This window comes from Megascapheus bottae, chromosome 2 (assembly GCF_031878675.1).
Source record: "Megascapheus bottae isolate mThoBot1 chromosome 2, mThoBot2.hap1, whole genome shotgun sequence".
Lineage (NCBI taxonomy): Eukaryota > Metazoa > Chordata > Mammalia > Rodentia > Geomyidae > Megascapheus > Megascapheus bottae.
Window position 1 is genome coordinate 27,819,118 of NC_143510.1, and position 26,261 is coordinate 27,845,378.

At 35.7% G+C, this 26,261-nt stretch overlaps 1 protein-coding gene and 1 non-coding gene across 8 annotated transcripts in view; one reads left to right on the forward strand and one right to left on the reverse strand.

The window, feature by feature from the left end:
- Positions 1-26,261, reverse strand: part of Cfap20dc (CFAP20 domain containing) — a 183,722-nt gene that overhangs the window by 85,158 nt on the left and 72,303 nt on the right. For 6 of the 7 annotated variants that reach the window (XM_090323155.1, XM_090323189.1, XM_090323197.1 and 3 more), the window contains 3 exons: positions 21,305-21,419; positions 17,978-18,134; positions 2,704-2,868 (listed from right to left, as the gene is read on the reverse strand). In XM_090323155.1, the coding sequence (XP_090179281.1) occupies positions 2,704-2,868; positions 17,978-18,134; positions 21,305-21,419 (437 nt within the window). The remainder of the gene's footprint in view (positions 1-2,703; positions 2,869-17,977; positions 18,135-21,304; positions 21,420-26,261) is intronic. The other variant, XM_090323162.1, reaches the window with a different exon arrangement.
- LOC150066622 (U5 spliceosomal RNA) lies at positions 7,551-7,662 on the forward strand. The gene has a single exon (XR_016534706.1). It is a non-coding gene; the product is annotated as a U5 spliceosomal RNA (small nuclear RNA).

The window sequence follows — 26,261 nt, forward strand, 5'->3', positions numbered from 1 at the left end:
TCATCAATGCCTTCATTGTATCAAAAAGTCTTACAGAAATTTGGTTAGCTGTGAAGCAGGTGAAAGTATATAAGAGCTGTTCATTATATTCTGCTTTTCTGCAAGTTCAGAAATGGCAAGGCAAGGGTTAAAAGTACAATGGCTATTTGCACATAGTCTTCGAGGATTACACTGAAAAAGTAACAAACAGATCAAATTCTCTAGGAACTTGCAACTTTGGTCATCTATTATTGACAGGGATTGACATATAAAAGGAACCCTACGAATAAATAAACATGGGATAAATATAGATAATAAATGAGTTCATTTTTCAGTATACACAGTCTATTTTTTGTTTTGTTTTAGCTCTTAGTTTCTACTTTGATGATCATCAAGTCCTTGATTATTCCTATCCATCTGTTACCTGAGAATCCACTAGTACTGCCATTTTTGCCTACAGTTTTTTCAAAGTCAGACCTTCCACTTTCAAAGTCTTTATTCGTTTGAGAGTTTGCCTAGATTGCTGCAAAGCATCATAATTTTACTTCTTAATCTCCTATATCACATGGATTCAAAATTCACCCTGAATCCTGTTGCTAAATTCAACTTCCTAAAACTTTTCATCCTTCTGCTTGAAGAATGTGAGACACACTGTGTTTTCCTAATACAGGTTTTGTGCCCACTTGGTCCATTCTTCCTGTCAATCTCATGGCCACTGACTCCAACATTTCACTGTTTCCTCCCCTTGGGTCAGCCTTCTGGCCACCTTACACTACATAAATTCTATACTTATTGTAAATAATTGGTTACATAAATATGTATTGCCTTCCAGTAGCTATTTTTTGTGGAGGGGGAATACCAAAGTTTTATTCTGAGTTTGCAAATGAACTCCAGCCTCCATATTCTAGAGAGGGTCAGGAGAGCATCTTCTAACATGGTGGACTAAAATCAGCAGGATTACCCATTGCTAGTGGTTTTAATGATTCCAGGGTGAGAGTTTAATCCCATCTATGAGCCTGGGCATCCTGTTTCATGTCTCAGGACTATAAATAAAGTGAAAACAAAAATCATACATCTGTTCCCAACAAAGCCTTTTGTGAAACTAGAATAAGTAGCAATGTTTTATTAGGCTTTTGTAACAAGGCCATAAAATGTTGGGCAATATTTTCATTGATACCCAAGGTGTGACTGTTGTTCTAACTTAATACATCCCTACAGAAATCTGGTATATTTCTATGGGAAGATAACTGCACTTCTGGTTTTCTTCCAGTAACTATTTTTAACACAAATGCCCTGTGACTTTCATTTTTACCTTCCCTCAAGTTATTTCAGTGTTTATGTCATCTGAACCACAAGACCTTTGTGGGATTGGGTAATCCAGTAGTTCTCAAAGTTGACTGTAAAGTGCGTAAGAATCACTAGGGAAGTTAGAAAACCAAAAATCAAACCCAAACCAACCAACCAACTAATCACGCCAAAATCTTTTCCTGAGTTAAAGTAACTCAATCTCTGAGAGATATAGATATCCAAAGAAATATTTTTTATATTCAAATAGTTTTTAAAAATCTTCATTGATTCTAACAGGAGAAATTGAAAAAAAATCAGATTTCTTGATCTGTAATTACTGTTCAGCTATTTGATTAACAGTTATGCTATTCCATAGGTAGAACACTGGCAGCTTTGGCATGTATTTTTGTTTGGGGGGGGGTTGGTTTGTTCCCAGAGTGTGTGTGTGTGTGTGTGAATGTATGTATATCTTTTTTGTGTTGGTCATGGGGCTTTAATTCAGGGCCTGGATGATGTCTCCTTTTTTGCTCAAGTTTTTAGTGCTATACCATTTTGAGCCACAGAGCCACTACAACTTTTCTGGTGGTTTAGACTTTTCGGACTAATGTGGCTTCCAACTGTGATCCTTAATCTCAGCTTCCTGAGTAAAGATTATAGATGAAAGCACTGATGCTTGGTTTAGATAATATTTTTAAATTAAAGAATGTACCATAAAGATTCAGATTCCCAGTTCTTTTTTTTTTTTTTTTTTTGCCAGTCCTGGGCTTGAGCGTTGGGCCTGAGCACTGTCCTTGGATTTTCTCAGGGCTAGAGCTCTACCACTTGAGCCTCAGCACCACTTCAGGCTTTTCCTATATATGTGGTACCAAGGAATCAAACCCAGGTCTTTGTGCATGCTAGGCAAGCACTTTAACCACTAGGCCAAACTCCCGGCCAGATTCCCAGTTCTTGGAATAAGAAAAGTCAGATTTAGTGAGATAAGGCTTGTATTCTTACAAATCAATACTGGCTAAAACTGAATTGTAGTTATCCCTAAGGGAATGAACTTCTAGATGGCTGTCATCCCCTCTACTCCTTAAAACTCCCTCTCAGGGGCAAAGTAGTAATTACCATTTATTGAACCAGTTTCATAGTTTAAAGTTTTGTTGTCAGTAGTAGGGGAAAAGCACATTTCATCTCAACTCCTGCTCCATCAGATGAGCTCACTTTTGAAGTAGAAAGTGCCTTCTTATGTCAAGTGTCCAGCCTAATGTATTAATTATCCTCCTATCTTTAATAGTGAAATGAGATTGCTTGCAGCCTCTGGCCTGGTATATGGCAAGTTCGGTGCTAACAATACGCAAGTGGATGAAGTACAGTGATAGTTATGGAGGAAGCACACTTTGTTGAGAAGTGTAAACATATAATGCTCATCAATTTATTTGCTTTAGTGCATACCTGATTCTGCTGATCTCAGAGGATGACCTCCAAATTTTATTTCTGTTTGGCGGAGTTTAGTCATGTTCAACAACTGTGTGACATGTGGAACATCTGTTGTGAGTTGGCAGCTGCGTGGAATAATGTCTGTGGGTTCATCTGTTGGAAAGGAAACGCCACATACAGCTAGAAATAAAGACAAACATTTATTCCCAACTGAACAGACCCTATAAATGAAACCAATTAAAGTAAAACATTTTAGAGTGTGACTTTAGATGGCTTACTCAACCTTTCTGCCTTGATTTTCATTACCTGTAAAGTGAGCATGGTAATTTTACTGCTTACTTCCAAGTGTCTACAGGAAGAATTAAATGAGATAAAGCATGACATAAGACGTAAGTTCACAGAGCCGTGCAATAAATGAGAGAACTCATTGAAAACACCTTATATTCATTTTTCAATACCAGAAGTGTGACTTCAGAGAATTGGTTAGATGTGATCCATTTCAGATTTCTGGGAATATACCAGCTCTTTAAAGGAACAATAATGATACTTGATTAACTTAAGTTTTCACAACCATTATATGAATAATATTTTCAAGATAGGGTCTTGCTATATACATCCCAGGTTAGGGCAAAATCCTCTTCCTTAAGTCTTCTTCAGTACTGGGATTCCAGGGAGTGCAAATTCCAAGTTGCTGATTTCATTTGGAAAAAAAAAAAAAACCTTAGTATTATGAAAAAGTTTAAAAACTGTACAAAGCTTCCCATTATATCCTTTATTTTCTTCTAATGCTAGCATCTTACCTTGGAATACTCTGAAAGAAAAATAGTTTATTGGCCGAGAGTTCGGCCTAGTGGTAGAGTGCCTGCCTAGCATGCACAAAGACCCGGGTTCGATTCCTTGGTACCACATACATAGAAAAAAAGCCGGAAATGGTGCTGAGGCTCAAGTGGTAGAGCTATAGCTTTGAGAAAGTCCAAGGACAGTGCTCAGGTCCTGAGCTCAAGCCCAGGACTGGCAAAAAAAAAAAAGAAAAATAGTTTATTATACTTAAAATACATTACAGTTAAAATACATTTAATTTCATTCATATCTATTTATGTGAGTATTTTATTTTATGTTCAGCAATTCCTCTAGTGTGTTTTTATCTTGCTTATTTATATGGACCTCTTTTATTTTTATTATTACTTTTAATAATTTTTTCATATATTTTTTATTGTAATTAATAGAAGGGTTACCTTATATTCACCAGGTAGAAGGTGCATTACTTCACATACATTGATACCCTTTCTCATGTCATGGTCCCCATTTCCCTTCCTTCTCCCCCCCATCGCGGCTCATGTTGTTTTCCCTCCTTCCCTATCCAATTCCAAATAACCAATCAAGCATATATATATATCAGATAACAAGGTGAAATACTGTAACAATATGAGATAACCAGGGAACAGCAAAAGAGATGAGAGGTAACATAGTACATTAAGGACAACAATCACTCATTATATGGCTTCTGTTTCTATATCCTGGAGGTCCTTTCATTTAGCCTTATGTATCTAGGTTTTGTTCTATTGTAATTCTCTGCTAGGAGAATGTATGGACCTCTTTTAAAGAAGACATATTAAGTGTTGTTATTTGTAGCAATTAGAAATAGAAATTGGCAATCACTATTATAGAAAGAAATATTACTACAATTATGTATCAAAAGCATTAAAATAGCTATAGTATTTTAATAATTCCACATTGTACAGGAATTTGTATTTGTAAATGTGTCTTATTGGGATGGCTAAAAGTAGAAGTTAGATGAAGATAATAGTCACACAACTAATCCAAAAATCTAATATTTGACCAGAAGAATTGTCCTATATCGTCATAAGATAGTCCTCTGTGTCTTTTTTTTGTTATGTTTAAATAAGAATTTACACCAGTTACCTTATACCTTTTCTAAATTACATATTGGGTAACTAGGAACAGAAAAAAATTTCATAAGTCTTAAGATTTAGATGAACTGTATTCATGGAGCTACAATTCAGAAACTGCACCCAAATAACATCTGCTTGGATTTAAAGTTGAAATGCCTCACTCTGAGATGGTATTTTAATAGGAACAGGGCATTTGAGGAGCCCTAGGGGAGCTTGAATATCTCAGAACATGGGAGAAATGTAAATAATGTATGGCCAGGTGAGTACTGTTAATACAATATATAGATTAGAGAATCAGCATGTAGCTTGCTTTTTCCTTTTCCTATCTCCTCTTTCTGTATAACTGACATGTAATATTACATACTTACAAAAATATGATATAATGCTTGAATTCAATTATCCATTGTATAATGATCAAATCAGAATAATTAGTATATAATTCTTAAACTTAAAAAAAGAAAATAATAGCCACAAAATTATTAGTGTATAAAAGATGTATCAACAGCCAAAGACTGCAAAGGAAAGATACACAAAGGAAAAATAACTAGGTGGTTAGCTTAATCACAGTTTGTATAGTTCGATTTTGGAATTAAAATTTCTAGTTTTAGAATCTCGTAGAAAATGTACCTGATGAATGTAACTGTAACACATCTATACATCACCCTGACAATAAAATAAAAAAATCTAGTGGAAAATTTGGAAGTAAATGTATCAGCAATAAAAATTTATCCAATCACCCTTCAAAAGTCATCTTATAGGAATAAACTATCACCACATTCACAAAAAGCGTATAGTGTCAGGTTTTTACACACTCTGAGACACTGCATTTTCCTAGATTCTAATGTCCTGATCATGAAATAGGAAAAGAAAAAGCTAAGTAATCAATATCACAGTAATGGTTTCTCCCTTCTAGTACTTTCTTTTATATATATATATTATTGTAATTAATAAAAGGGTTACATGATATTTGCCAGATAGAGGGTGCATTAATTCACATACATTGACACCCTTTCACATGTCTTGGTCCCCATTACCCCACCCCCCACCCCCCCCATCTTGGTTTTCCCCCCTTCCCTATCTAATTTCAAATAACCAAATACAAATATATCCAATATATCAGAAAGCAAAGTGAGATACTGTAACAATATGATATAACCAAGGGACAGCAAAAGAGATGAGAGATAACATAGTACATTATGGACAACAATCATTTATTATATGGCTTTTGTTTCAATATCTTGGAGGTCCTTTCAATTAGCTTCATACTATATGGCCTTATGTATCAAGGTTTTGCTCTATTGCATATCTCTGCTAGTAGAGCCCAAGGTTTCTACTGATTATGACAGATGAGGGAAACCATTGACTTAGAAAAAATCGTATTAATTGAAATAAGCCAGACTCAAAGGAACTTAGGCCTTCTAGTACTTTCATCATCTAAATTTTCTCTAGACTTACCAATTTTAGTTTTCAAGTGTTCTTTATCTATCCATCCCTTGTCATTCACATTTAGCATGAAGCAACTGCATAAATGAACTCACAAAATCAAATCATTTGGAAGAATTACATATAGCATTTCAAACTCCTCTGAGTTTGAAAAGATATCTTTTTTCCTTTTAGTGGCATCAGAGTCTGAATTCAGGGCCTAAGCCACAGTACTACTGAAGGATGATTGTTAAGGCAAAGACAGAATGGTGGGAGAATACCAGTGATGTATTTGGTATAGTTCAAGGTATAGTTCAAGGGAGATCTTTAGTGGATTACAGAAGAGATAATTTTTAATATTAGCCTAAATTAGATTAAACACAGCTGCTGAGTCTTCCATTTTTCTTCTTTGGCTATTCACTGCTCAGCTACATAGTGACAAATAAGTACTCTTGTCTATTTTATTTGGCTGTCACTACTTTCTCCACAGATGGCAACAAATCAGATGCTAAGGGAGAAAAGTCTTGTCTGCACTTTTTTTTTTTTAGATAATATCTATCTTCTGGCAGGGTTAATAGATGGAAATAGATAATTTCCATAATTACGGTCTGGGTAATGATATAGTCTAATCTACTCCATGTTTGCTAGTACATCTAAACACACATAATATCTGTTGAAATCATCAGTTTAGAATGTCAAAATATACATTAGAAAAAGGGAGGCTAGGAATTTGGCCTAGTGTTGGAGTGCTTGCCTAGCATGCATGAAGTCTTGGGTTCGATTCTTTGGTTCCATATACATAGAAAAAGCTGGAAGTGGTACTGTAGCTCAAGTGGTAGAGCTCTAGCCTTGAGAAAGCCCAAGGACACTGCTCAGGCCCTGAGTTCAAGCCTCAGGACTGGCAAAAAAAAGGAAAAGAAAGAAAAGGCTATGAAAAAGTTCACAGATTTAGCTGCATGTTGCATTCAAACCAAACAAGATGGTGGAGTTTTTTATGTCTTTGCTACCAGTATGAGATTGTGTAGTTTTAGAATGTTTGAGTGACTCTGCAACCCTATTTGGCCATAAAAGCACCATCAAATGAACCATGTGTTTATGTGTGTTTATATCTCTGATGAAAATCTTTCTAGTTTTAAAAAATTAAGTCATTCTGTGCTTAAAGAACCTCATACATTCTGCTCCTAAGTTACTTATGCTGATCTGAAACTTCGACAAAGTAGCAGAGTATAAAATTAACCCACAAAAATCAATAGCTTTTCTGTATGCCAATGAGCACAGTAAGTCTGAAATAAGGAAAGTAAGCTCCATTTTCAATAGCCTCAAAAAATAAAATATCTAGGAATTAATCAAAGATATGAAGGCTATGATGAAAACTTTAAAAATTGGAAAATGGAAATTAAAGCAGATTTAAGAAAATGGAAAAACCTTCTATGCTCCTGGATGGGAAAGATTAACATCATGAAAATGGCAATACTGCCCAAAGCTATCTACAAATTCAGTCCAATACCCATCACAATCACAACAACAATATTCTAGTTTCTCTTCAGATCATACAAATCTTTTGCCTTTTACTAAAGATTTCTGTGGAAACAACTAAAAAAATCACAACAGCACTCTTTAGTGGTATAGAAGTAATTCAAATATTCATATGAAATAATAGAACACCTTGAATGGCAAAAACAATCCTTGGCAGGAAGAAAAGTGCTGAAGGACTGTCAGTACCAATCTTCATACTCGTATAAAACAACAGCATTAAAAACAGTTTGGTATGGATACAAAAATAGGCCTGAGGACCAATGGAATAGAACAGAAGACCCAGAAATGAATCCACAGACCTATAGCACTTATAGCCATCTAATATTTGATAAGGGAGCTAAAAACACCGGATGGAAGAAAGACAGCCTCTTCAAAAAATGGTGCTGTTAAAACAGGCTATAAATGTGCAGAAAAACTGAAGCTAGAATCTTATAGATCACCTGGAACCAGAATCAATTTCAAATGGGTCAAAGACGTCAATGTCCCAAAAATATTAAAAGGGAGGGTTAGAGGAAACACTAGGGCTCCTTGGCACAGGTCAAAACTTCATAAATAATCATCCAGAACCTATGCTGGGCATGGTGGCTCATGCCTGTAATCCTAGCTACTCAGGAGGCTGAGATCTGAGGACTGAGGTTCAAAGCCAGACTGGGCACAAAGTCCTTGAGAATCTTATCTCCAGTTAATCACTAGAAAATGTGAAGTGGGTTGTGGCTCAAGGGGTAGGGTAGTAGCCTTGAGCTGAAGAGCTCAGGGAGGGTACCCAGGCCCAGAGTTCAAGTACCACAATCCACAAAAAAAGAAAAAGAAAAGACGATCCAGAGTCTCAACAAGTCAAAGAAAGACTAGATAAATGTGACTGCATCAAACTGAAGTTTCTGCAAGGCAAAGGATATAGTTAGCAAGATAAATAGAAAACCCACAGAATGGGAGATTATTCCTAGTTATGCAGCAGACATGGGCCTTATATCTAAAATATACTTAAAAGTTCAAAAAATAAAACCCTCTGAAAACAAAATTCTCAAAGAAACAACCCAATTAATAAATGAGCTAAAGACTTAAAGAGAATTCTCATAAGAATTAAGAAGAAGCAGTAAGAATAGCCAATAGATGAAGTAGTGCTCAACATCTCTGGCTGTAAAAGAAATGGGAATAAAGACAATATTGAGATCCCACATCACCCTACTTAGAATACTTATCAAGAAAACTAACAAGAACAGATGTTGGCAGGGACTTGGCCAAAAGGGAATGCTACTACACCATAGGTGGGAATGTACACTCATTCAAGCACTCTGGAAAGCAGTATGGAGCTTCCTCAAAAAACTAAACACAGAGCTTCCCTATGACCCACCAATCTCAGTGCTGAGCATTTATCCAATAGAACAAAACCAGGCTACACTAAAGCCACCAGCATAACCATGTTCATTGCTTCATTGTTTACCATAGCTAAGATAATATGGAATCAACCATATCATCCCTCAGTGGACAAAAATGGACCAACAAAATGTGGCATATATACACAATGGGATTCTATACTTTCATCAGAAAGAAAGATACTGCCCCATTCATAAGGAAATGGAAGGACTTGGAAAAACTTAAATTAAGTAAAGTAAGCCAAATCCAAAGAAACAGGTTGCATAGTTTCCCTCATTTATTATAATTAAAGTGTACTTATAAATCTATAAGTAAACCCAATGGAAAGTAAAAGACAAAATCACACTTGGTAATGATTAATTAAACAGGACTCTAAGTATTTGCAGAGTGAGATCAAAGTAGGATATTCTTAGGAGAGGATGACAAGGGCTCAACAGCTATGAATATATGATCACATGAAATAGTGCTTATTGAAATGAACTCCAAGTGAAGTTTTTTTATATTTTTTATTTTATATTTTGCAGTTCTTTTCTGTTTGTCTGTCCCCTTCCCCCCTTTATCCCTGTTTTTTATTTCTGTACCTTTTGTCTTTTATGTAAGTTTATGTCTGATTTGGGGAGAGGAAGAAGAAGCACAGAATCAGTGAGACTAAGGGTTGACTAATTCTGTGGTGATACTCACTAGATACTATGTCGGAAATAAGCTATACAATCTGGGGGAGAGGTGCATCAGGAAGAAAAAAAAGTGGGATAAAATGAGGGAATGGGTGACACTTGAAAAAGAAATATGCTTAATACTTATGCAACTGGAACCCCTGTGTATATCACCTTTACAATAAAAATTTAAAAATTAAGTCATCAATTTGAATGCATACATAAAGCATTTTATGCACTACAAATAACTGCCAACATTTTATTTATAGATAATGTTTCAATTTATGGCTTTTCATAATTTAAATAAAGAGTATTGTATGATAGTTTGCTGGTCCCAAACTCATCTATATTCATTTTAGATATGTGGTGCACTCTGCAGTAACTAGCACAGTGCCTATTTAGAATCAAATTTTACCTTTTGTAAACACAAGTCTTTGCCGAAATAAAGTCTGTTTATTTCATTTGATTATTAATTTGCCATATTACTATCCATTCTCTCTAGGCCTGGCATGGATTCAAGTCTCTGTCCTTATAGAGTTTCCTGTAAGTACAGCAAGATAATAAGAAGCAAGTATATTATAGTGGTTATAAGTGCAGATTTTAGAGAAAGCTGTTCCTGGTTTATATTCCCTCTCATCATTTAATAGCCATGGAACTTGGCATAGAAATGATAGGTTCACTGTGTCTTGATTTCCCTAACTGTAATACATAGATATAAAAACAGTGCTTCCTTTATAGTAATGATTAAATGAGGTTTAAGTAATTATTAATATATGTGAAGGAATAAGAAAAGTTCCCAATACATAGGAAGTGGTACATTAAATAATATCAAATGTCTAGTATCATTTTACAGTGATGAAAAACCACTACACATTCATATATGTTTTTGATGAAAAATACTGCATTCCAAAATGACAAATAAACCTTGGCTATACCTACAGTTTGCCTGTCTTGAATGGTCTGTACTCTTAGAGATATTCCCCCACTAATTCTGGGGCTTGACTCTAAGCCTGGGCACTGTCCTTTAGCTGCTGCTTCTTTTTTTCTTTTTGTTTTTCTTTTCCCAGTTCTTGTGCTAGCACTCTACCACTTGAACCATAGCAACACTTCAGCCTTTTCTGTTTATGTGGTACTGAGGAATCAAATCCAGGGCTTTATTCATGCTAAGCAAGGAATCTACCATTAAGCCACATTCCCAGCTTCCTCAGAGCTTTAAAAAATACTTTTATTAGAATAAATTAATCATACATAGTGGCTTCATTGAGATAACATGCATATAGTGTACTTCCATCAGACTTATTATATCTATTACTCTTTCTTAAATCTTCTTCCTCCATTTTAAGTTTTTAGCAAGTTTCATTGAGCATTAAGCTATTTTCATACATATATAGGATGTGCTTCCATAAAATTTATACACTCACTTTCCTTCTCCCCCTGCCCTCAAACCTGTCCCTTAATGATCCTCCTTTTAGTCATATTAGGTTTTTGTTTTGTTTTGTTTTAGGTCTGGATTCATCATGAGTAAAAACATTATATTTATCTTTTTGATCTGGGCATATTTCCCTTAACTTAATGATCTCCAGTTCCATCATTTTTCTGAAATGGTATAATTTCATTCTTTATGGATTAGTACCATTTTGTCTCATTTTCTTTATCCAGTCACTGGTTGTTGGGCACCTAGGCTTGTTTGACTATATAAATAGTGATACTATAAATGTGTGCAGATATCTTTCTTACACGTTGATTTACAGCCCAGGCTGTTATAGCAGGATCAGGTGATAGTTGTATTTTTAGTTTAGTTGCTAGACTAGTTTACTTTTTGACCAATAGTGAATAAGGGTTCTTTCCCCATCGGCTCCAATCCTCTCTACTAGTTGCTGTTGTTTTCTGGATGATAGCCACTCTGATTGGAGTGGAATAGAATCTCAGCACCATTTTGATTTGCATTTCCTTTATAGCTAAGGATGCTGAACATTTCTTTACATATATATTTCTCATTTATATGACTTTTAAAAACTGTTCATTTCCTCATTAATTAACTGAATTATTATTGACTTATCTGTTCTTTTGGTGTTTGAGCTCTTTATATATTAATCCTTTGTCAGATGAATATGCAAGCTTCTCTCCCATTCTGTGGGTTATTTATTATTTGGGGGAATTGTTTCATTAGATATGCAAAGACCTTTTAGTTTGCCACAGCCTCTTAGTCAATCTTTGGTCTTTTTTATTTATTTATTTATTTTTTGCCAGTCCTGGGCTTGAGCTCAGGGCCTAAGCACTGTCCTTGGACTTTCTTAAGGCTAGCACTCTACCACTTGAGCCTCAGCACCACTTCCAGCTTTTTTCTATGTATGTGGTACCGAGGAATCGAACCCAGGTCTTCATGCATGCTAGGCAAGCACTCTACCACTAGGCCGAACTCCCGGCCTCAATCTTTGGTCTTATTTGCTGAGTTAATGGAGTTCTTATTAAGCAAGTTACCACCTATACCTTTATCTTCCAGTGTTTTCCCCTATGCTCTCATGTACTAGTTTCAATGTCACATGGCTCTTTAAAGCTTTTTGAAAAAGAATATTTTATTGAGGGGAAAGTTATATTAGTACTAAAACTAATCATTTTAAAGCAAAATATCCAGTGGCATTTAGAGTATTCACAAATTATATTTCTGTCACCCCATCTTCTTTTAAAACATTCCAGAGAAAACTCCCATATGCATTACCAGTTTACCCCCAGTTTGTTAGTTTGGTAAATATAAATCTACATCCTATCCCTATGGACTTGTCTGCTCTGGACATTTCATATAAATGAAACCATACAATATATGACCCTTTGTATGTGTTTCTTTTTTTCTTTTTGGTTTGTGGTGGGGCTTCGACTCTGGGCCTGGGCACTGTCCCTGAGCTCTTCAGCTCAAGGCTACCACCCTACCCCTTGAGCCACAGCACCACTTCTGGCTTTCTAATGGTTAACTGGAGATAAGAGTCTCGTGTTCTTTTATGGTCTTTAGTTCCTGGGCTGGCTTTGAACCGTGATCCTCAGATCTCAGCCTCCTGAGTAGCTAGGATTACAGGCATGAGCCACCGCACCCAGCTATGTCTTTCTTTAACTAGTTTAACATTATAGGGTTCATCCACACTAGTACATGAATCTATACTTTATTCTCTTCTATGACTGAATACTGATCAATTGTTAGACATATGGCATTGTCTTATTATTCATTTGTTAATGAATAGTTGGGGCTGTTGCCATATTTTGGCTACTGTAGATAGTGCTGCTAGAATCATTTGTACTTATACTTGTTTGCTTACTTATTATTTTGGTCTGCTTTTCCTTCTCATCTGTTGTTGCAAAGATGATGCACAAAGGGGTTACAGTTATGTAAGTCAGGTGATGAGTACATTTCTTTTTGAATGGTCACTTCGACCCCTGTTTTCTCTGCCAAACCCCTCCCTGTGCTTTAACTCTTTTTAGGAATATATTATAGCTTAAGTGCTATAATATAATTTTTATATATTATACATATAAAAGCTATATATAATTTTAGTATCATTGGTTAAATGAGACAGCAATACATTCCATTTATATACTACTATAAACGGAACTGTCCTCAAGGTTTCTGAGAAACAAGTTTCTATTCTATTTTATAGCATTTAATCATAAAATACTATAGATTTTCTTTAGAATAAAACTGTGAGTCCTGAAATACATGACCCATTTTTGTGGGATGTATTGACTCCTGTACATTTACAGTGAGATAATACTCCCTTTCTTGACCTAGGGTAGTTTTTTAGCCATGGAAACTTTAAATACCATTTGACTTCATAAGAAGTGAGAAGGCAACCTTTGAATTTAAGGATATACTCATCTGACCTGGAAATAAAAAGATATGTGGGGAATATTCTACATATTCTAATATTGAATATAAATGTTGCTTGTAGTAAATATTTTAAATACTAAACCATTCTGTTTCTTGAGGAAGGTAAATTGCTGCTGCAGATAGAACAATCAAAGGCTTTTCCTTGAGTTTCACTTTGGTGACTTCCGTGTAAGACATTTCAATACCATGTGCCTTATTTTCTTAAGCCCCTACTACCTCAATGAAGCTACTAGATGTGGTAGTTTTTAGATAGTTTGTGTAGCCTTAAAATTACTAATTCACATTTTTTTTGCCAGTCTTGGGCTTGAGCTAAGGGCCTGAGCACTGTCCTTGGACTTTCTCAAGGCTAGACCTCTACCACTTGAGCCTCAGCACCACTTCTGACTTTTTCCTATGTATGTGGTAATGAGGAATTGAGCCTGGGTCTTTGTGCATGCTAGGCAACCACTCTACCACTAGACTAACTCCTGGCTCCTAATTCACATTTCTTAACACTCAATAAAAATTTTCTGAGGAGACAATGAATGAATGAAAGAATGAATGAATAACTGAATAGACAGCCAATCTCTTATTCACTAATTCATCAAGTATTTATAACAAGTACAAGAATACCAGGTAGAGAAATGCTAAGATATTATAATATAATGTAGACTTGGTCTATACCTTCAATAGGCTCTCAGTCTGAAATTATAACTTTTTCTTCTTGAACTTTTGAACATAGTATATTTATTCTTCATTACTGATACTTTAAAACTGAACTGTAAAATCAGGAGATCTATAAAATTATCATTGGTCTGACATAATGGATCATTTGCTTTTTGCCTTCTCTCTCTTTTGGGCTCTTATTTAATTATCTACACATACGTATTCTGGTTTTTATTTTCAACATGGAGTGGTATGAGTTAATCAATAATTCAATCATACAAATACTTAAAGAATGGCAGTCTTTGTCCCCTTAGGGGCTATAAAAGTAATAAGCTAAATTAAATAAGCATGCTTTATTTACTTGTCTAGGGTCAGATGTTCTTCTGGGCAAGTAAAAACTGGTTAATTGCTTGTTGCAAGTTTCCAATAATTCACTTTCTACTATATCCTATGGTGTAAATAGAAAAAGCAAAGAGGTTCTACCCTGAGTGAAATAAGTTCTAAAGTGAAATGGCATCAGTATTTAAATGAGTCCAGAATAACAAAGAACAGAGCTCACTTAAGTATTTATTATTTTAAAATCAAATCTCAGTAAAGAACTAGGTAACGTTTTCTATGAAAAATGTCTTCAAATTGTGACTTCTATGTCTTTGCGGAAGCAAAGTACTTCTTTAATAAGACAAAAGGGCATGTTTCACTTATTATAATACAGACATCCTAAACACAGCCAGTGACCAAATCTTGACATTCTGATTCCATGACATCATTTATATCATTCTTAAAAAAAATCTCCACTCTTAGTATTCCATGATAGATATCACACTATGCTAAATTACAGCCCTGTTGGTGGCTTGAAATTTGACTTTTAATAAGTAACATTTGTATGACACGGGTCACATTTAAGTTCCTCTTTCGCATTTTCCTACCCTATTAAATAAGGATAATAGCAACATCCATCTTCCCTTGTAAAGGGCCTATGACAATGCCTACATCTTATCAAGAGTTAAGGCTGAAATCATCAATAGCATTAACAACTCTGATTATTATTACCTCCATCTCTACCACCATTAATCATCATCATCACCCATATACTGTCACACTCTTGGATCAAGGAAACTCAGTTTTCTCGATATATTATGTTATGTTATTTTGTCCTCATTTGTATAGTTGTCTTCTTTAGGAACTCTTGGCTTGTTAACTTTTCTGGTGCCTGTGTTTACACACAGAGTTCTAAGAAGAATCACATTTAACATTTCCATGTCATCCAAAGTTTGCAGCCTTTGGCCAGGAGTTTGGCCTAGTGGTTAAAGTGCTTGCCTAGCATGCATGAAGACCCGGGTTCGATTCCTCAGTACCACATACATAGAAAAAAGCCAGAAGTGGTGATGAGGCTCAAGTGGTAGAGCTCTAGCCTTGAGAAAGTCCAAGGACAGTGCTCAGGCCCTGAGCTCAAGCACAGGACTGGCAAAAAAAAACCAAACAAACAAAGTTTGCAGTCTGAGAACACATTATAACTTCTACCCTGCCATGTATCATACTGAACTTCATTGTCCATGAACATGTCAGTTCCTTCATAATGCTGTGCACTCCTTTCTTCTATGCACTTTCTTTTCCTTCTCTCCCTTCTTCCCTCTCCCAGACTCTCTCAAATGTGCAAGCACGTGTGCGCGCACACACACACATGCACACACACAGACTTTTTCCATGACATGATTTTTTTTCTTGTCTCATTTTTTCCTTCAAGACGCAGTTTGGAAAGTTAATTTCCTGGGTTAGTACATCCCAAAATGTGGTCTGTGGTCTACAGACATAAACAGATCCAGGAAGAACATTCACTAGCCTACAGTAAAAATGTCAGCTTCAATCTGAAATTAAGGTTTTTATTCTTTGTGCATACTTGTGTGTGTGTGTGTGTATGTGTGTGTGTGTAACGTTTGATTTAATGAACAGAACAATTGTGGCTTTTCTTGTTTTAATCTGATTTGACAAGGCCAAATGTTGGCAACCTAATATGATTCTCATATATTATATTATATATAGTTTTTGTGGGGCAGAAGATTGAATTTACACATGTGCCTTACACACGGTAGACAAGGACTATATTACTGAACACCTAGACTCTTCAAATATTTCTTAAATTGACCGGCCTAAGAAATACAAGTGCTTCACCAAATGTTTTCCCTATATAAGGGATGCCTCAAACTATTTCTATAGTTTTCTCATACTCAATGTCTAACATAAACTCACACTTATTCATAGGTCAGGTAGTGGTAGCACATGCGCTAGTAAGAAGGCTGAGACATGATGGATTGGGATTCAAAGCCAGCTCAAATAGAAAAGTATGTGTATCCAATGGAATTCTATGCTGCTGTCAGAAAAAACGACTTTGACCCATTTGTTAGGAAATGGAAAGACAGAAAAAATCATATTAAGTGAAGTAAGCCAGACTCAAAGGAACATAGGCTCAGTGGTTTCCCTCAATTGTCATAATCAGTAGAAACCTTGGGCTCTACTAGCAGAGATCTGCAATAGAGCAAAACCTTGATACATAAGGCCATATAGTATGAAGCTAATTGAAAGGACCTCCAGGATATTGAAACAAAAGCCATATAACGAATGATTGTTGTCCTTAATGTACTATGTTATCTCTCATCTCAAAGGACACTTTGGGTAGCTCATATTGTTACAGTATTTCACTTTGTTATCTGATATATTGAATTTATTTGTATTTGGTTATTTGAAATTTGATAGGGAAGGGGGAAAAACCAATACGGGGTGGGGGGTGGAGTGGGGGGTGGGGTGGGGGGAGGGTAATGGGTACCAAGACATGTGAAAGGGTATCAATGTATGTGAATTAATGCACCTTCTATCTGGCAAATATCATGTAACCCTTTTATTAATTACAATAAAAAAATATAAAAAAAAAGAAAAAAAAGAGAAAAGTTTGTGTATCTTCCTTTACCAGCCTCCCTAGGTAGTTTTAAACTACCTAGGTTTCACAGACCAGGCATAGTCATGTCAGACTTCACTCAGAAGTAAGAAGATGAGGTCTACTTCTGAACATGAATGTGGACATCCAGTGTTCAAGGATGCTGTAAGTACAAATTCTGGAACCTTTTAGAGGCTTTTAGAGTCTGCATAGTTACAGCAAATAAGTCAGAAGAGATGTTCCCAAGAGAAGTCTTGTGGTAGAGGATGAATTTTCTTCCCTCCCTCCCTCCCTTCCTCCCTCCCTCCCTTCCTTCCTTCCTTCTTTCCTCCCTCCTTCCCTTCCTTCCCTCCCTACCCCCTTTCCTTCTTGCCTCCCGTTCTCCCTCCCTCCCCCGCTTGTCTCTGAGCTTTTTTTGCCGAGAGCTAGTTAGTGCTCTACTACTAGAGCCACAGCTCTACTTCCAGTGTTCAGGTAGTTAATCAGAGATAACAGCTTCATGGGCCTTCCAGCCTGGGATGGCTTCAGAACTCAATCCTCAGATTTCAGCCTCTTGTCTAGCTAAGATTATAGGTGCAAGCTCCCAGCACCTGGCTTTGGTTGTAGATTTTAAGTCTAATTTAGGAGAGCCCAAGATTAAATAAATATTTTTTTCTATTTTAATCACCTAGGATTCTGTTATTTGCAACTAAGAACCCCAAGTTGGGGGTTATGTTACCATAAATGAAAAAGATAACAAAACCCACAGAAGAAGATAGCACATTTCTGAGACAGTCAGCTATAGTAAAAACAAACACAAGATCTAAGATCAACATGATAGTGAACAATATCTTGAGCGGACATGAAAATCAAATTTTTCCATGCTCCTGTACTATCCCCAAAGCATAGCTAATGTTAAAAACATACCAGAGAATTTAAAACTCTTGACGGCCAAACATACCATCTTTATCAGCAGTGTCTTGAGGCTTTGATTTTAAGGTGAAGATCTTCCGTAGTTTACAGTTTGCTGAGACAGTAATCCCATCCAATGACTGGAAAACTGCTCCCTTGAATATCTCACTGGTGAATGCAACTAAGTCAATACACAGATTGCACCACTGAGAGAGAGGCAGAGCAAAAACAAATATGCTACCTTTGATAACCAGATAAATGAACATACTATATACAAAAAATCTGGAATTGAGACGGTTATCTAGATCAACTTCTCCTAACTTTTTCTTACATATTGCTTTCAGTTTTTCCCCCCAAATATCATCATATTGTAATATATATTGGCCATCTGACTAAAGAGTTCTCATTACAAGACAAGGTTAAGACAGCTTTGGGAAATAATTCTGTATTTGTAGACACTATGCTGGTTGGAAGCTAATTGCAGGTGCTTTAGATCACTTAAGTCTTAAAAATCAGAGATAAGTAGCCAATTGTTCCTTTGAGGGGACTAATTTCATCACAATTAGACACTTAGGCTTGATATTTTTTGAAAAAAAGGCATGGATGAAATCAGAGGCTGGGTTTAAATGGTAGCCAATGCTGTCTACTTAAAACTAATTAACCTACTATACAAAAATAGATTGTTCTAAAGAATTTATAATTATGCCTTGTATTTGCTAGTTTCTTTCAGAGACAAATTTCTTCCCATTAAACAATTAGATCCCTTAATACTTCATCAAATGAGTCTCCAAATGACTTGAGTTAAAAGAAAATATTTCTGTGGGAGAAAAGGAAGACACATTTAACACAGGGACAAAAGTAGGATAAGAATTTTTAAAATTAAAACAAAGGTAGTATTAAAATTCATATTTCTCTTAAATATTAGGCTCTCTCATTATTTGTTTAGGTCATATATAGTCCAATTTGTAATTTTCTTGAAAGGCAAATTTTCCTATAAAGCAATGTAGATTTTAATATAGAGATGAACCTGCTCTTTTCCAGAGCAGAAAAGAGTTTACAGTATACAACTGACTAAATCATCCCTTATATTTTGAGAACATTTCAGCAGTAAAATTCTGTTCCCAGGCCACATGGATATCAATGGTCTCTTTGCGAGTAAAGATACTAGAGTAAGCAAAGACAGAAAGTAGGACCAAGTATAATAGTTATCAGGAGAATGGTGCTGGTGGGGAGTGACACATGTTCTGTGAGACTGGCCAGTGGGCCAAGTTTGGAAGAAATGGAGGATCAGGAAGAGAACCTGTGCAGGTGTCCATAGGTGTCCATGGTCCTTGGAAGAATAATATGCAAAGGCAGAAGTTTGGTGCAGAATGTTCTTAAGTGGCAAAGGAGGTCTATGAGGGATATGGTGAGGCTGAGGAATAAAGAATAAAGACTGAATTTCTGTCTTCTAAGAACTAAGTGAGAAGTGGTAGCTAGAAATGTACATGAAAAGTGAAATATAAGGAACATATGCCATAGGGTGGAATGTCATGGCTTGGTGAAATCAGATTATAGGGTATGAAGGTATTAGACTTTTGTCCAATAATAAAATATTATGTTAGCATTATGGTTGGTTTATAAATCTATTTTCTCTCCCTAAAAGATTGACATCATACTCCAATCCCAATTATTCCCTTTGCTTTTCCCATTAGCAGTTTCCTTTATTCTTCATTCCCATATACTAAGTACTTATCAATACTGGATGGTAGCAGATATTGGTATCTACTTAGACTGTTAATCAAAAGAGAGTCTATAAATTTTTTTCTCACAACTTTTTTACCTTTTGATACTCAATAAGTGTATAATTTCAATAAATGAGTTATAAGTGAATATGTAAGTATGTTATTTCAATAGTTTCTATATTTCTAACTTTACTTTTATAAATATCCCCTATGATTTAACCTGCTGTTAAGCATATTTAGTGAATCTCACATTTTATACATTGCTTTTTCTGGTTTCTGGAATGCCGATTTCATGGTTTGCTACTTTTTTTTTTTTTTTTTGGCCCCCTTCTCTTTCTGGCCCCGCTCGCGCTCCGGCCCCTTCTCGCTCCGGCCCCGCTCGCTCCGGCCTCGCTGGCTCTGGCCCCGCTCGCTCCTCCGGCCTCGCTGGCTCTGGCTCGGCTCGCTCCCGCAAGCTCTGGCCACCACTCGGTTGGGCTCCGCTTGCTTGCTTTCGCTCTCTGTCGCTTGTTGCGGTCTCGTCTCTGCCACTTCCGGCTTGGTTGTGTATGTGGGATACCAAGGAATCGAACCCCGGTCTTTGTGCATGCTAGGCAAGCACTTTAACCGCTAGGCCAAACTCCCGGGCCCTGGTTTGCTACTTTTATTGAGGTTTTTCCATTCATATGTTCCTTTAAATTCTTGAACATATTTATAATAGTTGTTTTAAATCCTATGGTTCCTTATCTTGTTGTTCCTGAATGTTTCTTTTTTTTCTCATGGCTTTTCTCTTTTTGGTAGCTTTCTTTTAAAATAATTTTAAGAACTCTGAATAAATTTGCTGTTTTTGTTTCTTTTTGTCTTTTTTGTTCATTTATATGTCCTTGGGAAGGTAAGATGGGATCACAGAAATGGAGACTAAGGGGTGAATAAAATGGAACAATGGTACTCACTGGACATTACGTTCACAATGAATCATTCAACTTGTAGATCAAATGGGAGGGAAAAATTGGGAGAGTGATGAAAGAGGGGACATTGTCTAAAAGGAAATGTACTCTTTGCCTTACTTATGTAACTGTAACCCCTCTGTTTTTTAGCATTTTCAAATAAAAACAAGAAAACCCATTCCTGTAAACAAATAAATAAATTTAAGCACAAAAATGAGTCTCTTTAAAGGAAAGAATAAATATTGAGAGCAATACCAAATCAAAATCAAAATAAAGTGAAAAAGGCTTGTCAATTGAACTAAGCCCTTTACAGATTACATAACCAGTCTGAAATCTCCATTCTATGTCATTTTTGTAATGCAGGACTGGTGTTTTAAAATCTAGTAGCAGTAGTTTCTTATTTTCCATTCTGCAATCTCCATGCAGTTTCTTTTGCTCAAGTCTTGCCTGGCTTCTTATTTCCTCCTGTGAAATCTCAGTCCTTTATTGTCCATACTAAGTGCTAATTCTTCTGGCAGTTCAGTGGGTTTCTCTGCCTTTCAGAGTACTAGTAGCACCTTCTCTCCCACTGTACTGTCTATAGTGCATTATAATATCCTCTCACCTAGTAGATTTCAAGGGAGAGGAAGGACGGCACTTAGAAATGTTCCTCACTCCCAGAGTAGGCCCACATTAATACTTACTGAATTGAATTTAACAATTTAGGCAACATTCTGTGATACTTACAATTTTGCGCTTGATCATGAAGAGTGGGATTTTTGCATGAAGAGGGGTTGAAGACAGTTCCTTATGGACTGTCGATAAATACAATCTTCTTTTGATGTTCCTTAAATCAGTAATTCTGACAAAAAGAAAGAGAGGAGAAAAATATTCCTATCAATTTAATTACCACTTTGGGTAATCATCAAAATGATCTAATTCATTATATGGACCCTGTCCAACAGGGAGTTTAAATACAGAATTTTTAAAATTTCTTTGAAGAAATAATAAAATTTCTTCCTTAAATTCAAAGTGCTCACAAGGCAGAATGTATAAATTTACTTAATATGCTAATTTATTTCTGTATTCTACGCTAGGTTTCCACAGTCTTCCAGCCTATGAGAAAAATTCAATTTGTATGAACTGAGAAACTGCTAGGCTCGTTCCAACCCCTTAAGCTTGTTATCTTGGGACATACTGTCACCTACTAAATAGGAAAACATTATGGGTTTCTTTCCCTAAAAATGCACCTGTCATTTTAGATAGGCTCTTAGTCTGCTTTGAGACAGGCACAAAACACTGACTGTCGGTTTCACTTCCTAAGCACATATCTTCCAACCAGAATTATAATACACAAGTTTATTGCTCACTATTCAGGTCAACCTGCAGTGATACCAAGGACACTGAATTTGAACATCTTTAATAGATTTAGACCACAGCCATGATCACAAGGATTAGGTTTGCTTCAAATTGATAGAGGCTCATTTTTATATTCTGCTTCTTTTAGGTCTCAGAGGTAACACAGCAAGCTCAAAATCTCCAAATCTGTCTCAGGCTGCCATAGTGCAGAATTAATGCATTCTGAGAAACTCTTTTTTTCTGTGAGAATAAGTAGCATTTTTGTCCTCATGTTCAGAAGCTCTGTCTTGACGTACTACAGTGCTAATTTTCTATAATTAACAATGCCCTAAGGAGTCATTTAATTAAAATTCACTGTCAATATTTATAGTATAATTGAATTGACTATTTAAAAAATCAACATATGGGGGGGTGGGGAGAGGGAAATGGGGACTAAGACATGAGAAAGGGTATCAATGTTTATGAAATAATACACCTTCTATCTGGTGAATATAATGTAACCCTTCTATTAATTACACTTTTAAAAATATATGAAAAAGATCAACATAGTCCTTCCAGGCTGCCTCCTCCCAACTTCTATTCTCATTATTTCCTACGTATCTTGTTGTAGAAAATCAATCATCAAACAATGTTACAAAATAAATGGAGTAAAAAATCTATTGATAACCATACGTTCACTTAAAAAGCAAGAAATATTTTCAACCTATTATCATATCTAAGGCTTAAACCACAAAAGAATCAACTCTATGGAAGTTTTAGGCTTGGATGTGTAAGTAAATGAAATATTTCATTTCAACATTTGTACATGTGCTAGGTATGCACGTGCAATGTACATGAACAAAACTCTAGGTGTGCACAGGTATTTTACTAATGGGATATAGGATCAAACATATGTGGAAACTATTGTTATTAGGGATGCTGTTAAATATTGTTCACAGAAAGTACTAATTAAGAAGAAGAACAGAGTACATTGCCTCAAGCCTATAATTCTAGATAACTGAGTGGCTACTTGAGATTGAGATGCCATAGTACAGGGCTAGTCCTGGCAAAAAATTGTGAGATTGCGTCTCGGCCAACAACTGGATGTGGTGGCATGTGCCTGTCATCTCAGATACAGGAGAAGCACAATAACTAGACAAATGACATATTCCTGTCATACCAGCTACCTAGGGAAACACAATTTAAAGATCATAGTTCAGAGGCTGGTTTAGGCATAAAGCAAGACTGTAACTAAAAAAATATCTAACATATGAAGGTTCTAGAAGTATAGTGTGTATTCAGCTAAAGTGAGACCCTGAATTTAATCCCCAGCACTGGGGAAAAACAAGTTCTGATTAGGGCATGGAAATAAAGCAAAAGGAGGAACTGTATATTAGCCAAAGACTGATCTGATGTTATCAAAAGTTTTTTGTTTATAGGGATAAAACTACATATTTTTATGTAAATTATTTAAGATCTAACTCCAATCAGAATGTTTAAGTATACTGTCATATATAACTGGCTAATGGGACTATAAGAACATTCATTTATTCATTCACACTCATACTGAGCTATGATATATTTCTTGGAGTATATCAGTGATATGATAAAGATAAAGTGTCCTGAGTATCCTAGAGGAAAAAAGCAGGCAAAAGGGTGCAAAGACAATATATAAAATATATACAAAAAGACAATATATAAAAGATTAAACTAGGGGCTGGAAGTGTGGCCTAGCAGGCACCAAGTCCTGGGTTCAATTCCTTAGTACCACATACACAGAAAGATCCAGGAAGTGGTGCTACTGCTCAAGGGGAGAGCACTAGCCTTGAGAAAAAAAGCCTGATGACAGTGCCCAGGCTCTGAGTTCAAGCCCCAGAACTGGCCCCCCCCCCAAAAAAAAGGTACCAATAAATGATCTGCTTTAGACAGTCCTGCTGTTAAGATTTGTACCGTGAAAGGAACATGACAGAGAGAAGCACAAAAGCCAAATTTTATAAGTCTTCTATACCAAGGCAAGAAGTTTATAAGTTTATTGTTCACAGTTGGGAAGCTAGTACAGGCCCACATTCTTCCTTTCATGATTAAGCTATGTTGTAAAAATAAATAAGGTCTTGCTTCATCACTGGAATAAAATTTGCACAACTCTAGTGTTCATTTTAAGATAATATATGTTACTATCTTATAATATTATCAGATAATATGTAATATATAGATAATACATTACATACTTTGTTTATTGGAACTCTAGACTAAACCCAGGGCTATGCGTATGCTAAACAGGTACTCTGCTGTGCCATTCCTCCAGGCCTTTCTATTCACTATTTTCTTAATTGTATTGTCCTAGTGTTTGAACTTAAGCCAGGGTGCTGTCCCAGGGCTTTTTTGCTTAAGGTAATATTCTACCCTTGAACCACAGCTCCACTTTCAGCTTTTTGGGGGATTAATTGGAGATAAGAGTTTCACTGACTTTCCTGCCAGGCTGGCTTCAAATCACAATCCTCAGATCTCAGCCATGCAGATAGGATTACAGGTATGAGTCACCACCTGACTTTAACTTTTAATTTGAGACTAATTTCCAACTTAAAGAAAATTATCAAGTAGTATGCATAAAATAATTGTATGAATTTTATATTCACTTATGCGATGCATGAAATCAGTTGGTCGTTACTAATACTTATGCTTTGCATATCCTTCAAATAAACTCCTTGCCTAGCACAAAGTTGAAAAAAAGTTTTATTTTCTTCTAGAGCTTTATAGCTTTTAGGTTTTACATTCAGTCTGTGATCAACCTCAAATTAGTTCCTCTGTGTTGTATGAGATGACAGAGGGGTAGTTATTTCCTTTTTGTAGTTTATTCAATTGTTACAGCACCATTTATTAAACTCATTCTCCCTTACTAAAATTATGTTACTTTGTTGAAAATCGTTGATCATACTGCATTAATTCATATTCTGTAAGCAAATCTCATATATTTCATGACATTTATTTATGGAGACTCAAGGGCATGGTACTGGCGTTGCCTGTTCTGTGGTGAGGATCCCTTGGTAGATGGCATCATAATGTCAAAAGACTATGTAGGAGAAAGGACGCTAGAGGACAATCCAGGAATTGGGCTCACTCTTATAACAACTTAGCAAGAACTGTCAATTTCACAAAATCTACCTTAATACTTTCTGAAGGTGGCCCCTCAGTACTGTAAGGACCTTGGACCAGGTGTCATCACTTAAGGGTCCATGCAATGTCCCAAATCACCACCATATCAGGTAGATGAAAGTACCAGCACTATGTTCTAATGACAACACCTATATATGTGTGTATGTATATATTTATGTGTGTAAATATATACATATATAGCCACTATATATTTGTATATATATATATTTGTGTGACAGAGATCCTTACATACTCACACACAATATGTATATGCACACATTCATACATTCAGTCATACATACATACATACATACATGTCTGTTTGAGGATATATATCTGGATTTTGTCTTGATGTATTGTTCAGTGATTCATTTATTCTTTCTTATACCAACCATACACTATTTTGATAGGTAAAGAAACTTCAATTTGATTTTGTACAAGATTTGTTTAGACTTTACTTTTCTATATAGATTTTAAGATCCATTTATCATTTCCTATTAAAAAGTTTTTGAGAGTTTATTGGCTGTGTTAAATTGAATCTAAAGATCAATTGTAGGAGAACAATATTGAACCTTCCAATCCACTAACATGATATGTATCTCCATTTATTTAGGCCTTATCTAATTTCTCTACGACTGTTATAGTTTGCATGCGCGAGGTCTTATATATCTTTTGTTAAATTATATCTAAGTATTTTGCTATATTACACAATTGAAAATGAATTTTCTAACTTAATTTCTGGGACATTTGCTACTAGTATAGAAGTACAATTGATTTTTATATACAGATCTTGTTTCTTGTGACCTTGCTTAATTCAATCATGAGTTCCAGTAGCTCTTATATATTCTGAGAAATTTCTACATAAACAACCATGTCCTTGGTGAATTTAAGGCTGCTTTACTTTTGCTTTTTCTATCTTTACCTTTCTTTTTTTTTACTTGCATTACTGCACTGGTGCTAGGATCTTCAATATATACTAAATAGAAGTGATAAGAGTAGACAGCCCTTGCCTTGTTGCTGTATCACTGATGGAATAACCTTCCGACTAAGGATAAGATCACACTTAGCTTTCTATGATCAGCTAAGACTGTTCTCTTATACTCACTTCTATGTCTACTTTTCCAGAGTTTCATTAAAACCAAGAAAATGTATATAATTTTTCTGTATTGATTGAGATAATCTTATTTTTTTCATTTGCCTCTATGTTGAATAT